The sequence below is a fragment of the Aquila chrysaetos genome, chromosome 14 (assembly GCF_900496995.4).
Source record: "Aquila chrysaetos chrysaetos chromosome 14, bAquChr1.4, whole genome shotgun sequence".
Classification (NCBI taxonomy): Eukaryota; Metazoa; Chordata; class Aves; order Accipitriformes; family Accipitridae; genus Aquila; species Aquila chrysaetos.
Genome location: NC_044017.1, coordinates 16,406,030 through 16,419,315, shown reverse-complemented (window position 1 = coordinate 16,419,315; position 13,286 = coordinate 16,406,030). Strand labels below are relative to the sequence as shown.

Genomic DNA, 13,286 nt, shown 5'->3' with positions numbered 1-13,286 from the left:
GTTATATAAAATAGCACTTGCTGAGTATGGGAGCTGGGGAGGGAACAGACATTTGAGCCCTAGGTCATGCCTAGGGCTTAATACTTCAGCATAATATTTGGCCAATTTCTCGAAAAAGGGAAGCTGGGAAGCCAAGTTTGGCTATTAGCTCTGCTCAGAAAATTTGATTTTGCACCTGTGCGTGCAGGCAGAGTTGTACACCCAGAAGGAAGATGAATGCTGAGACAATTAGATTTTTCACAAAGCCTCTGTGCTTGTCTGTTTATATAGCTTGTTCGGTAAAAAGTTTGCCTTAAAAAAAAAGGCAAGTCAAAAAAAACCAACAAAAAACCAAACCCTCCAAAGCACGTAGCTAAGGTGCAGTATCCTTTTTTGCAGGAGTTTTGTAGGAGGTAGCTCATACCTCTCAATTCAGTTTCCTTTGTAGTCTTTTGAATACTTTGATGTCATAAAATAATTTTTATGACAAAGTTGGGTCAGAGAATGGTGGCTAGAATCTCCCTGCCCTTCAGCACGCTGCAGCTGGAAGGCAGTGTGGTCATTTTTCCAGTATGTAATGTGTCTGAAGACAATTTTCAGGTCAGCCTTCCACTGAATTATGTTGAAATACAGTAGTTGTGCATCTGTCTCAGAAAATATATAAAGCTTCCCTGCTCACAGTGATAGGTAATCATTGGCACAACTGGAATATGTCAGACAAACTCTGTCATTCCTGAATCTTACTTAACTTTACATTTTTGTCACCAATTGCAGTATGCCAAACGCCACTGCTGATTGCAGTGCTTTGCTGTGCTAGCTGAAAGTCCTGGAAACTACTGCAATTTAGGTAGGCTTTCCGATTGTACCTTTAAAAGAGGTCTGTGCTATTTTTGCTGGGGCAGCTCTTGAGGTATATGAATTGTTGCAATTCTATATACCAAACAGTTGTATACCAATACATACCAACTGTACTGCTTTCTCATTCTACACTAATATTGGATCCTTTTATATCATTTTTCAAAAAGGACTTGCTTTATGTGAATGAATTAGGAAACGAACTTTTTCAGGTACTCCCAGTTCTCACATACTTTTAAAACTGACATTCTTTTTCAGTTTTCCTAGGCTTAGAGGAAAGTGGGCAATCTTGATTAATTTTCTCTGGTCCTCCTAATCTGTCACTGTGTGTCCATGTGGTGGGTTGACCCTGGCTGGATGCCAGGTGCCCACCAAAGCTGCTCTGTCGCTCCCCTCCTCAGCTGGACAAGGGGGAGAAAATATAACGAAAGGCTCGTGGGTTGAGATAAGGACAGGGAGAGATCACTCATCAATTACCATCATGGGGAAAACAGACTTGACTTGGGGAAAATTAATTTAGTTTATTGCCAATCAAAATCAGAGTAGGATAATAAGAAATAAAACTAAATCTTAAAACACCTTTCCCCCACGTCTCCCTCCTTCCCGGGCTCAACTCACTCCCGAATTCTCTACCTCCTACCCCTCTAGCAGCACAGGGGGACAGGGGCAGTTGTTTTCATTAGACATTCGAAGCTGAGCTCGATTTGCTTTTTATTATTTTAAAGTAGCATGAGATGAGTATTTAATCTCTTTTTTTACTTTACATGGCAATCCTGTATACTGACTATTAAAACCACTGTGAAAACTTAGAATTTTGCACAAATGGAATTTCTCTACAAAAGACGATGAAATAAAGCCATTTCATTGCTATTTAGTTTCTCTCTAGCTGACCTATGTTAAGAGCTTGAGAAGCCATAGGATTTAGTGTAGAAAACCAAAACCAAAGAGAAATGCTGGCATATATTTGTTCAGTTATTGTAGTCTAATTATGGAGGTTGAAGGTTCAAGGGTAAGGATGTACACTAAGCTGTATTTTGGAGACCCCTATTTACTGACTCTTGAAAGAAGTCCCCTTGTGCAGTCTACATTTAGGGAGTTTCTCTCTGTTATTGTTGCAGCTGGGAAAGAGAGGGTGCTTTACCTCTCTTGACCAAGAAATCAAAGGATAGAAACAGCATACAAGCCCCATGAGCGTTTTGTGAGCTGTGTGTGGCAGCAGGGAAACGGTTTTGGGCAACGAAAGATTCAGTGTGACTGAAAATGTGAATTAAGCATATGAAGTGTGGCTCTGTGCTGATGGCAAAGTTTCCACCACTAGTGGTGAAGCTACAGCTGTGGTTAGGAAACCATACGTGCTGGAACAAGCTGTTGAGACGACCATGGCTGATGGCTGTGGGAGACTGGAACTAGGAGTGTGCTGCTGGAAAAGTCAGGAAGTTCACTGTACAGTAACATTCAACAAGATGGGAACAGGTACGTGCCCCAGGCTAACTTCCAGTTTTACAGGTACAACTGTAAAAGTCAGGAAGTTCACTGTACAGTAACATTCAACAAGATGGGAACAGGTACCTGCCCCAGGCTAACTTCCCGTTTTACAGGTACAACTCAATACTCTTACTCACAGTTACTAGAGCTGAAAACATTGCTGTCTTGGGCCTGGAACTTGTGATCTTGTAACTAATAAAACCACAATTTTTTCAAAAAAGTAAGTTTTTAGGACTTGTAGTTGCAAAGGAAAGCTTTGAAGCACTGGGTTCAAATAAACCCTGGAAGGTGTTACAGTCCTTCTCTTTTGAGCACAGAAACTGGACGCCTCACCCCATGAAGTAGACCTAAGGGTTGTACATACTTCTGAGGTCCACGTATTTGGGAGCTACTGAGGTACTCGAAAGACAATATCTACTTAGGCTTTGCTTTGAAAACTTAACTACCTGAAGATCCCTTCCTGGGTGGGGACACCACAAAGTTGGGTGCAGTTGAGTATCTAGCACTGCTCTTCTACCTCAGACTGCTTCAAGTTCTTACAGGAGCTCTGGGTTTTCCAGGGACCTGAGTAAATCTCTTCAGGCTGGTGACTAGTAGGAGCCCACATTCTCACTTCTCAAGGAAGTGTCCCAACAACGGCACTATGAAGCGAGTAGTGGGAGCTACCTTCACCTCTTCTTCCTCTGGCTGTCTTTTCAAGCACGTTAGATACTTACCAGTTCCCAGGTGTACATCCGACTGCAGAAGTAGTTTTCAGACTCTGAATCACTGTTTTGCAGGGACCAAAACCAAAGGTTAAAGACCTGTCTTTGGGAGGAAGGTGTTAGATACGCCTCACTGAGGTGATACCTCTTAGCTGGTTTAGACATTCTTATCTACAGTAAGGAGAGGGTTTTGAATTCCCTTCTAGCACTCTTGAATTTCTCCAGTGATGAACAAAATACTTGTGTTTCCCATGCAGGACTGTGCATTTTACTCCTGAGAGAGATATTTTGCTTTTAAGCGTGGCTGCTGTGCAACCGTGCATATGCAGAATGCACCAGCGATGTGGTTTGGGTTTCCTGCTCTAAAGAAAGTATGTCGGCAGGAAAGTGCTGTGTGTTTAAAACTTGCAGTTTTGAACTTGCTGGATTGACAGTATTGTAAATATTCCTCCAATGTTGGCTCAAGACGGGGTTTGTTCAGGCTGTGTAATTAGCACCCATATTCAAATGTCTGCATATATGCAATTTAATTTATTTTTAGCTTGAGCTTAAAAAGTATTTTTGACTCTGGCCTGAAGGCCTATATAAAACTTAAGCTAATTGAGTGGAAAACAAGCTAGATAACACCTCAGGTAATTTAGTATGTTTAGTCAGTAGTACAACACAATTATTTATGACTATTGTTTTCTGTCTTTATAGCAAAGAAGTACTTTTTATTTGTGTTGCTTAGAGTTGAAAGTAAGTTCCTGTTCTGGCAAACTGAGTTCACCGAGTTTCATAATGGAGTTATGAGAATAGAAGGTGTTTAAAAAGTTCATGTACTTCTTTGGGTTTCTTGGAAACCCTGGTATCCTTAGGTAATATAACCTCCTAGGTATATCTGATTCATCAAGTAGAGGACCTGTACTTGATCTATCCCTGTTCACATTAGTGTAACCTCATAAAATTAGAACAATGTAATGAGAACCTATGCTGGTTTTTACTGCGTGTCCCAGCTTATGAATGTTCCCATTAATTTGAACAGCAAATTTTGTCTTCACTTTCAAAAACACACTTCTATATATATTTAGAAATTGCATACCTTATGTAGCTTAAATGAAAAACTGCTTTCAGTAAAGCAATTGCTTTAGATATTGTACAGCATGCTGTGGTTTTGCAGGGTGCTCTGTTCCTTTTGAGCCATTCAATTCTGTAGATGTTTACTTGTTCAGGATTTCATGTGAAATTTTCCATCAGTTCTTATCAAATGCTGATGATTCACAGGAGTATGGTGAATATTTGTGTTTAAGTAGTTGCTCATATTTTTCTATGTGAGTTACTATTCTTGTCTATTTTAGCATTTTGATATCTCCAGGGAAGTTATAAAAATAAGGTCTTAATTTTTAAACCTTCAGTTGGGTTAGTAAATATTTTAAAGTTACGAACAGGGTGCTTGTTGTTGATTTTATTTTTTAAAGGAAAGGTTTTGCTTGATTGCTCATGTAGTCATTTTGACAAGTCCTTTTTTAAAATATTAGAGTAGACATTGTGTAATGCAGTACGTTATCAGCAGTCTAGTTACAAAGAATTGATCAAAACCACGGAAATCATACCTGAAAAGTTAGGCACTTCCAATCTAACTGTAGACTTCGATGACTGGGACAATTTGTGCTTATTGTATTATAGAATATTAGGTTCAACAGTTTCATGCTTCAATAAGTCAAATTGTTAATGTGTTTAACTCTCTGCCGTCAATATATCAAATGGATTTTTTGGCTTCTTTTCTCTTGATGATTCTTCAGATGCCCCTGCTTTCCTTTCCATGGCTGATACTCTTTATTCCTCCAGTGCATCTTCAGTATAAGGTACTCAGAGCAGGATTGTTCATGTTTCTATTCAACTGCAAAGGTTAGAAACTTCCTTTGTTTTTAAAGGGTACCTGAGTTTCTTACTTCATCTGTGAGCAACTGGAGTTTGGGCTTTAAGAAGAAGCTACAAATATTGTAAAATTCAGAGCTTAACAGCTGGGCTTTTAAACTTAAAATAAAGGTCTTAACAACATTGTCTCATCCATGCATACCATAGTGGTGTTTTATCGTGCTAACCAGGGCAGTCTCAGAATCAGTCTGGAGCAAAATAACTATCCTAAAATGACTATCCATTGCACAATTTGGGGATTTTACAAATTATACCTTAATTTACATATTTGCCTAGATGTCTGTAGCACTTGCTTCCTACATGCCTTTTTATGTTTTTGGCATTAGCACAAGACTTCAGTAAGTCTAATTTTGCTGTCTTTGTTAATACTGTAGAAGTACTCAATATGTACTTTGATATTTCCATTTGCAACTTAATGAAAACAGTTTTCTATATTTGATCCTAAACAATGGAGTTAATCATATGCCTAAAAAGTGTCAATCCTTTGCTGACACTTAAACACTATGAAGATTTATTTTAGGCAACATGGCAGAAGTTCTAGAATTAGGGATATTTTACATTGGTATATCTAGAGATTTAGCATATAGGGAGGTGAGTGTAAATAGAGTTTCTTGGCTTCTTTGTCCATTTTTCCTTGAGAACACATACTATTTGAAAGAGGAGTTTGAAATCTGGTTTGCCGTAAATACTAATTGTATTCTTCATGTGGGTTCTTGCTTTCATAGTCACGATAACTGTTGCTTTGTGCTTAGTGGGCCAGCTCACAGCAGTTATTGTAGAGAATAATGAATGATGTTTATTTGTGCTGTATGGTTGACCACATCTGGGGGTGAGAACACGCTGGCAGCTAATTGTCCTGGCAAGTGATCAGGCTGCTACAAAACACGATCTTGTGTTAGGCAGAAAAATAAAATCTCAAGGAACTGTCTTCCTTTGGTCCTTACTGATGGTTTCTAGTGGAAATGACAAACATTAGCTGTGGATATGATATTGAGATCTACTCTATTGCGTGCATTTCTTTCAATGAATGCCTCAAATCAATTTGCAGTTATTGGTGAATTAATCTCATCCCCAGCGATTTGTGTTAATTACTAGTTTACAGAGTTGTGTCCATCTGTGTTTGCTTCCCTTTTTGTCCGGAACACTTGTGTGCTTGACTTTTGAACTGATCACGTTGGTGAATGTTAAGGACAAATAGCCCTGCCAGGAGGTCTGTGTCGTGTTGCTCGGCTTCGAGCCATTTCCTAGAAGTGGTGCTGATGCTGCTCCTAGTTAGGATCTCAGACCTTTAGGTTTCTTTCAGCTTGGAGGAACTAGAATCATCAAAAAAGAGGGAATTGCAATAATTCTTTGATGAGGGGACAGCAAAGATCACAATTTGAATTTTTGTATCTTACTAATGTGTAAGTTTAGCTCCTTCCCACAGGGACTGATCCCTGCAGGTACTCGCCTTCCCCAGCAGACTGCTTGGTGCCGGTGCTGGAACCAGGCGGTTGCCTTCGCTCCGAGCTTAGTAGCGCTAGTGGGAAGAGTAGAAAAGGTTGCTTATTCCTTACAAACCCAGGAGTATCTTTGAGTGGGTCAAAGCAAAAGGAATAGAGGGGAAATAGCATCTTTTGGACTGATGATGAACCGATTACTCCAAAAGGTTGCAAGGATGTGATTGACAGCCCACCAACGAGATACGCTTCCCTGCTGTTCCCATGGCCTCTCGGTGTTGATGTTAGCAAGGAGGAATAAAGTTCCTACGTCCTGCTAAATCATTTTGGTGGCAGTGAGGTTTTAAGATAGAGAGAGCCTGAATATTTGAATATGTGTGTTTAAAACGACTGGATCAACAGGTCCAAATAACATAGCAGATTTGTGGTATTAACTAGCCATGTGATGGAGAGTAGCTTTTGAGGGCTTTGGGGCCCTTCTAGTTGTGAAAACCGGTTTGCGGCATCTTACGTTGCAAAGTACACCTGCTAAGCGTCAAGGTTATGCCATTGATTTCTAAGCTAGGTGTAGATATGTTCCTAGCTCCCTCCCTTGTGGCACTGTACATGACACATGTCAGGACAAAATAGATTCTAACACAAATAAACATGCGATACTATCATTTGTTTTTCATCTGTACAAATTTTGCTTGTATCTGAATGGGTTTTCTGAAATTTATGTTTTTTAAATTTTGCCTTTTCCTTCAACTTAAAACAACTTTATCTCTAATATTTATTTATTTTCTGAAGAGCATGTGGATATTGTTTGTTTTGCCTTTTGAACACATGTTAAAAAATAGGCAAACCAAAGGACAGTTGGATTCATATTTTACTGGATGAGCTAAAAAATGTAAATTAAACAAAACTTTCTTTTTTTTGCCTATTCTGAGCTCTTTCTGATGCTACTGAGCAGACCAGATGCCTTGCAAGCTTATTGTAAGCAATATGTAGAAAAAGAGGTGCCCTGTTTTATTGTTTGGTTGATCCTCCAAAAACACTGAAAAAAAATTTCATGCTTATGTAATCAGGAATTTGATGCTGTAAAAAAAGAAGGGGAAATATGGTAGCTTAAAAGCTTGCTATGGGATTACAGTTGTTTTTAGCACTTGATGGTTAAGCGTCTTTTACTGCTGCGTCTCTGAACTCCCATAACTGCTAATTTAACTGCTAATTCAGTTGTGTGATGATTGATTGCCATGAACAATTCCTTGAAAAACACTACAAATTTCATCTGTGTTTCTCTATTAACTGTAGTGGTTTTTACTTCCTCTGTTACTTTGTGTGTTGGCACCCAGTGATATACGTGATGAATAGATACCAAAATGGTGTATACATAGAAAATGGTAAACTAGACATATTTGCTAGGAAACTTTCTGGAGCATACTTTTACATGTAGAAGGCTCTGCTGATCCTGGTTTGCTGCTGAACTTGGGCCATTATTTTCCTTTTGCTATAAGGAAAAAATGTATAGTGAACAAATTAAGATGAGATTATTTTTCTCTGTAACAGCACTATTCTATTTATAACTATAAATCTTTTTTTTCCTCCCTCCTCCCTTGCATCTGTAACAGCTAGCCGATGGCGGAACCTCTTCTCTACACCTGTCTCCTTGGCTTTTCCCTATAGTCCTGTTGCGAGACTCACCCCATATACCAATGGCTTTAATAGTCCCAGCTTCTCTAAAACCTCCAGTAAAGCAATACTAACACCTGAACGGACAGGTAATGCTTATCTTTTTATTGATTTGCAGTGCTTACAGAGTTGCTTAATTTAATCTAATCTTGCTAGCATTTAACAGCAATACACTGTTCGGATGATTGTATACAGACTCTCATCTCAGAGGGAGATTTTTTAAAGATTACCTAAAATGTGGCAATTAACTAGTAGTGTAGTTTATCTTCTGTGTTACACAGCATGTTATAGGAAAGTGATGGTAGTAAACAGAGCCTATTTCTCAGCAATGGTTTACCTGAGAGTATAGTTGCAACTGTGTCAGCTTAAACAGTCCCCAGCTTTGTCTGCCCTTTATTGCTCATTTGTGCCCCACTGTGCCCCTTCCTTATGTCTACAGAAACATCTGTGCAGCTGTGTAATGAAGTTGCAGGGAGAATTTCTCTATAATAAAAATAGCCAGAAGAATCATGGCTGTTGTCAAGCTGGTATTGTCGCTACTATCCAAGATTTATTTTGTTTGCCACTGATTTTCAGGGGACATAGGAGTTTTAGGAAAAAATGCAAACTTTCTTCTATAGGCTGTAAATTGCAAAGAGTTGCATTTTTCCTTCTTCGCTACAGGTGTCAGGAGTCAATTTATATTGTGATTTCTCTTAAGCTGCAGTGGCGGTAGAGAAAATAATCTTCTGGGGAAGAAGCATTAACGTTTTATTGCTGGCAGGAGCGGGTGTGGTCTAAGGAAGTTAGCATCAGTGTCACACTGATCTGTGCACAATTTTCTTTACAACATGTGAAATCAGTGCAGAAAGCCCTGTTAGGGATATGGCACTGCAGGTGAGATACAGCTCCAGACTGAACGCCTGGTGTACGTGTCTGTGAGCAAGATGTCTAAGCTCCCCTATTCAGTGGGATGTAGTTTAGTCCCTAATGAAGGCATCTCATGCTATCTGAGATACCCTCAGGTACCTCGTCTAGCTTGCCACTGCTGCTCCAGTAGGGCACAGCTGTTACTACCTCTGCAAAACCTCAAGGACCATTGTAACTTGCAAATTTTAAAAAGCAAACACATTACCCCTTGCCATCCTTTCAAAGCAAAGTAATCCCCTGTGTGTCCTTTGCTGTTGGAGGTATTATTAGACGGCAGCTAAATTTAGGATGAATTTGAGGTGGCTGCTTTGAGCAGTGCTAGAGGATGCAAACACATCTGTGGTACAAGCACAGCTGATGAGCCATAGTCGCAGCCATTCTTGCCCTGCAGGCTGTGGGCCTCTGGTGGTCCAGAGGATATTAGAAAGTGATTTACTGTTTTATTTGAATAATTTTTCTTTAAAGTTGGGTAACAGCTAGCTTATGCAACTAGTTGCAGTTGAGTGTGTATTTTACTGTCATGCAGGGTAAAAGTAGAATCCAGAGCCCTTTCCAAAAGGTAGCTCTGTGAGGGAGGCAATGCTTTCTCTGTTGTTGCACAATGCTCAGTCTTAATTGTTATTGTCATTGATTTATTTGATGATTATAAACAATTAAAAAAAAACCAGTAAAATTTAGGTAAACGGCTCTGATATGGAATCTGAGTACTGAGCAGAAGTTGGTGACATACACACTTGCTTTTCAGAAAGGAGTAAGGAGAACCACAGTCCCATAGGAAGGATTCAAATGCAGATGTGTTTAGACTATGCTAACTAATCTGAGCTGTATCAGAACTGTATTGGGTAAATTATTCATTGTCTGGGCTATGTGATGCTATTTTGGGAACAAGCAGAGGAATTCCTGATCCATTACTACACTTACTACTTCTCAGGAGTATCAAAGCCTTTGCTAATTGTTAGTGGATTGCACTACACTTCTGAAAGTTTTTATCTGGTATACAGAAAAAATTTTTAAGTTGCTGTAACATAAAGGGCTGATAGTCATGAATGAAAGACATCCAGACTAAAGGTTATGTTTTCTTACATAGGTTACATTTCTAGGAGCTCCCCTTTGAGCCCACAGTCATCAATAGACAGTGAACTGAGCACCTCGGAGCTGGAGGATGATTCCATCTCCATGGGATACAAGCTGCAGGACCTCACCGACGTTCAGATCATGGCTCGTCTACAGGAGGAGAGTAGGTGGCTTTTTTTCATTTTTCAAAATAATCTGAGAAATATTTCCTGTAACAGTCAAAACTGCTCCAGTCTGGTCTCAGTCAAGTGGATCTTTCTCAAACAGTGTCTTGAGTGACAGGTGGAAAAACACCTCACCTGCATGGAGAAGGTGAGCATGTTGTTGGGTTCAGGTAAATGGTACTGGATCTTTCAAAGCTTGATGCTTACATTTTTCTGAATCCCAGCTGGTAGCTCCATACCTGTTGAGTACCTGTTGAGTAGATTTTAAATGTCTTACCTATTAATTAATTAAAATAATTTTATTTCTGTGGAAGGAAGAGGCAAAAGCATTTTTCTCATGCATATGTTTCATGAGAAAGGTAAAAATAAGCAGCGTTCGTGGATTTCTTTGCCTCTACTTTGATTTTCTTAATTGTCAGATGAATTTTGAGATTAGTTCCTCTTTAAATCCTGAATTGGGGCATTTAAATTTAACATTTTGGTTTCAGAGTAGTGATTATGCACAAATCTGAGCCCAAAAGCTTGTTTGACATAGATTATAGTTTGGCTTGATAGTAATTTTTGGAAAATGTCTTTGTTCATAAATAAAGGGCATTTGACTTAGAAGTGACTCAGTAAGTGCAGTATCTTTCTCACTTTCTATTAGTGCCAAGTGAGATATCAAGGAGGAGATGATGAGATGAAAACCAAGAGAAACTCAGAGATGGTGACTGAAGGAAAATGCTAAGTAATAAGTGATTAAATAAAATAAAAATAAAATGTGAAGAAAAAATTAGAGCTGCAATCTGCCTGCAGCAACCAGACTGAGCAGGCTGGAGTGATCGCTTGTCAGCAGTCGAACGTCTGGTAGCGCTTGTTAAGGTTCAGCAGAGAGATTAGCAAGTGTGAGACTTTCCAAGATAGCTGAATTCTCAGCTAGCAAATGTGTGTGGTCACAGCTCGGAAAATTTCTGATATTATGTGAAAGTTGCAATAATTTAAGAAAAAAAAATGTATGAATATCAAAGATCCAAAGGATTGCATTACTTAAATGACAGCTATGCTCATCTCCCTCAGAGTGAGGTTTAAAAAAAGACAAAAGACTTCAGCTACTTAGCTCTTTAAGGAATCAGGTCATTGGTAAACTGGAAGGGAAAACACTGTTTTTCTTCTAATCTATGTCAGGTGTAATAGTTGTATCTCATCCTTGCAGTAGCAGCTGGTACAGAATGTTTGAGCACGTGACAGTTGTTGTCCACTTAATCCCGTGGAAAGTGATGGTGTTATACGTGCATGCAGGCACGCTCTCTTCACGGCCATGAATAGAAACTCCCCTCGAGGAGGGGCGGGAAAGCATGTTAAGAAGTTTCCGTTATGAAGCAAAGACATCTGCCAAAGCTGAGGGCTTTTTGTAAATCCAGGAAAGTTGTTATCCGCAGCTGTCGGTGGAGTTACTCGGCTCCTGGAAATGCAATGTACATCCCCTTTTTCCCTGGCTACTGTGCAGGTGCAAAAAGGGGGGATGTACAAGGGATGTGAATGTTTCCCTCTCTCACTTGACCCGGAGCAAACATGCTTTTCTGGGGCCGTGCTAACAGTGGGATGGTTTTCAAAACCTGGTGTTCTGAGAAGGGGTGGTAGGATGCGTACCTGTCTAAAACACAGCTGTGTTACCACTAAGCCTTGTCCATGAGATCGGCTGCTAGCAGGAACTAATTCTGGTTCGGGGAGGTTGGAGAGCCAGAATATTTACATGGGTTATTAGTTTAGGAAATGAAGTTGTCAGCATTTTCATTGCGTGTATATAAAAGTTTAATAGCAATAACTTGGAAAACTAATAGAGTGAGTGTTAATTCCTCTAATTAAAGGTGTTTAAAAGTTAAAAACTAGATACTCATGTAGTCTTTCTATTGGCAGAGAAATAGATGCCTCCTGAAGGCAATTCATCTTATGTTAAGAGAGGCGTCTAAGGCATCTCACAGGTACTGCATTTTGGAGATGCCTGTGTTCTTTTTTTAATTTTTTATTAAAAATGGATCTCGAGGGAAATAATTCAGGCTCAGATGCTGAAAGATAGCGAAAGTTAGATCAGATGAATCCTACTTCAGATCTTCAGCCTGGTGACACTAAATCCAATTCTTGCTGTAAAATCACGTCTAGTTACCTGCTTAGTTTTCAAGATTGAAGTGCATGTTAAGAGTTAATCACTTAGCAGAAGCCAAATCATCCTCTTCTTGGAATTTACAGGCCTTAGGCAAGATTATGCTTCGACTTCAGCATCTGTGTCAAGGCACAGTTCAAGCGTCTCTCTGCATGCGGGAAAGAAAGGGACATGCGGTGACCAGGAATACGATCGCTATAGTCTTGAGGACGAGGAAGAGTTTGACCACCTCCCACCTCCGCAGCCACGGCTGACTCGCTGCTCCCCCTTCCAGAGAGGAATTCCTCACTCACAGACTTTCTCCAGTATCCGGGACTGCAGGAGGAGCCCTACCTCCCCACACTTCCCTTCAAATACTTATCAGCAGCCCTACTACTCTCCGCAAGCCCAAACTCCAGAGCAGCAACCAAATAGGATTAATGGAGGTGGGTTGCATGCTTTTCTGAGAAGTGGTCTTTTCTCTGTGCAAAGTGCCAGTGCCATGTTAAAGATCAAGTTATGTCAACAGAGTGAAGTGTGTTTAGTGTGTGATGGCTAGATCAGTCTGTGAATTGTGACAAGCAATTTAAGCCTGTGCAAATGATTGAGGTATGTTATTGTTAAGTAATTTCCTACAAAATGTGATCTGTGACCTGGTCATGAAAGTTGTTGCTTTAGTCTGTTTTAAAGTGCTGCAAGGATGACCACAAGTGAAGAAAGAAGAAAAAGGAAAGAAGAGCATCTTTTAGCAGGCTAATAGTTGGTTAGAAGAACTGATGTGGCTTTCGAGCTTGGCCTAGGCATGTCCATTGTGGATACAGTAAAATACAAAATAGGGTTGTCAGATTTTCAGTCCCTTTCTTATTCCTGACTTTGCTGTTAATGCAGCTATGCTGTGAATCTGCAATGAGTGCTTACGGCAGGGGTCAACACTCTGCTCCTGTTCCAGGTCTGGTAGGGCAGACTGTTA

At 39.9% G+C, this 13,286-nt stretch overlaps 1 protein-coding gene across 5 annotated transcripts in view; it reads left to right on the top strand.

Annotated features, from left to right (window-relative positions):
• SLAIN1 (SLAIN motif family member 1) overlaps positions 1-13,286 on the top strand; it is a 53,844-nt gene that overhangs the window by 23,404 nt on the left and 17,154 nt on the right. For 3 of the 5 annotated variants that reach the window (XM_030036582.2, XM_030036581.2, XM_030036584.2), the window contains exons 3-5: positions 7,990-8,139; positions 10,047-10,196; positions 12,424-12,762. In XM_030036582.2, coding sequence (XP_029892442.1) covers positions 7,990-8,139; positions 10,047-10,196; positions 12,424-12,762 — 639 coding nt within the window. Of the gene's footprint in view, positions 1-5,971; positions 5,995-7,989; positions 8,140-10,046; positions 10,197-12,423; positions 12,763-13,286 lie in introns of those variants that run through there. The other 2 variants (XM_030036585.2, XM_030036583.2) reach the window with 2 other exon arrangements.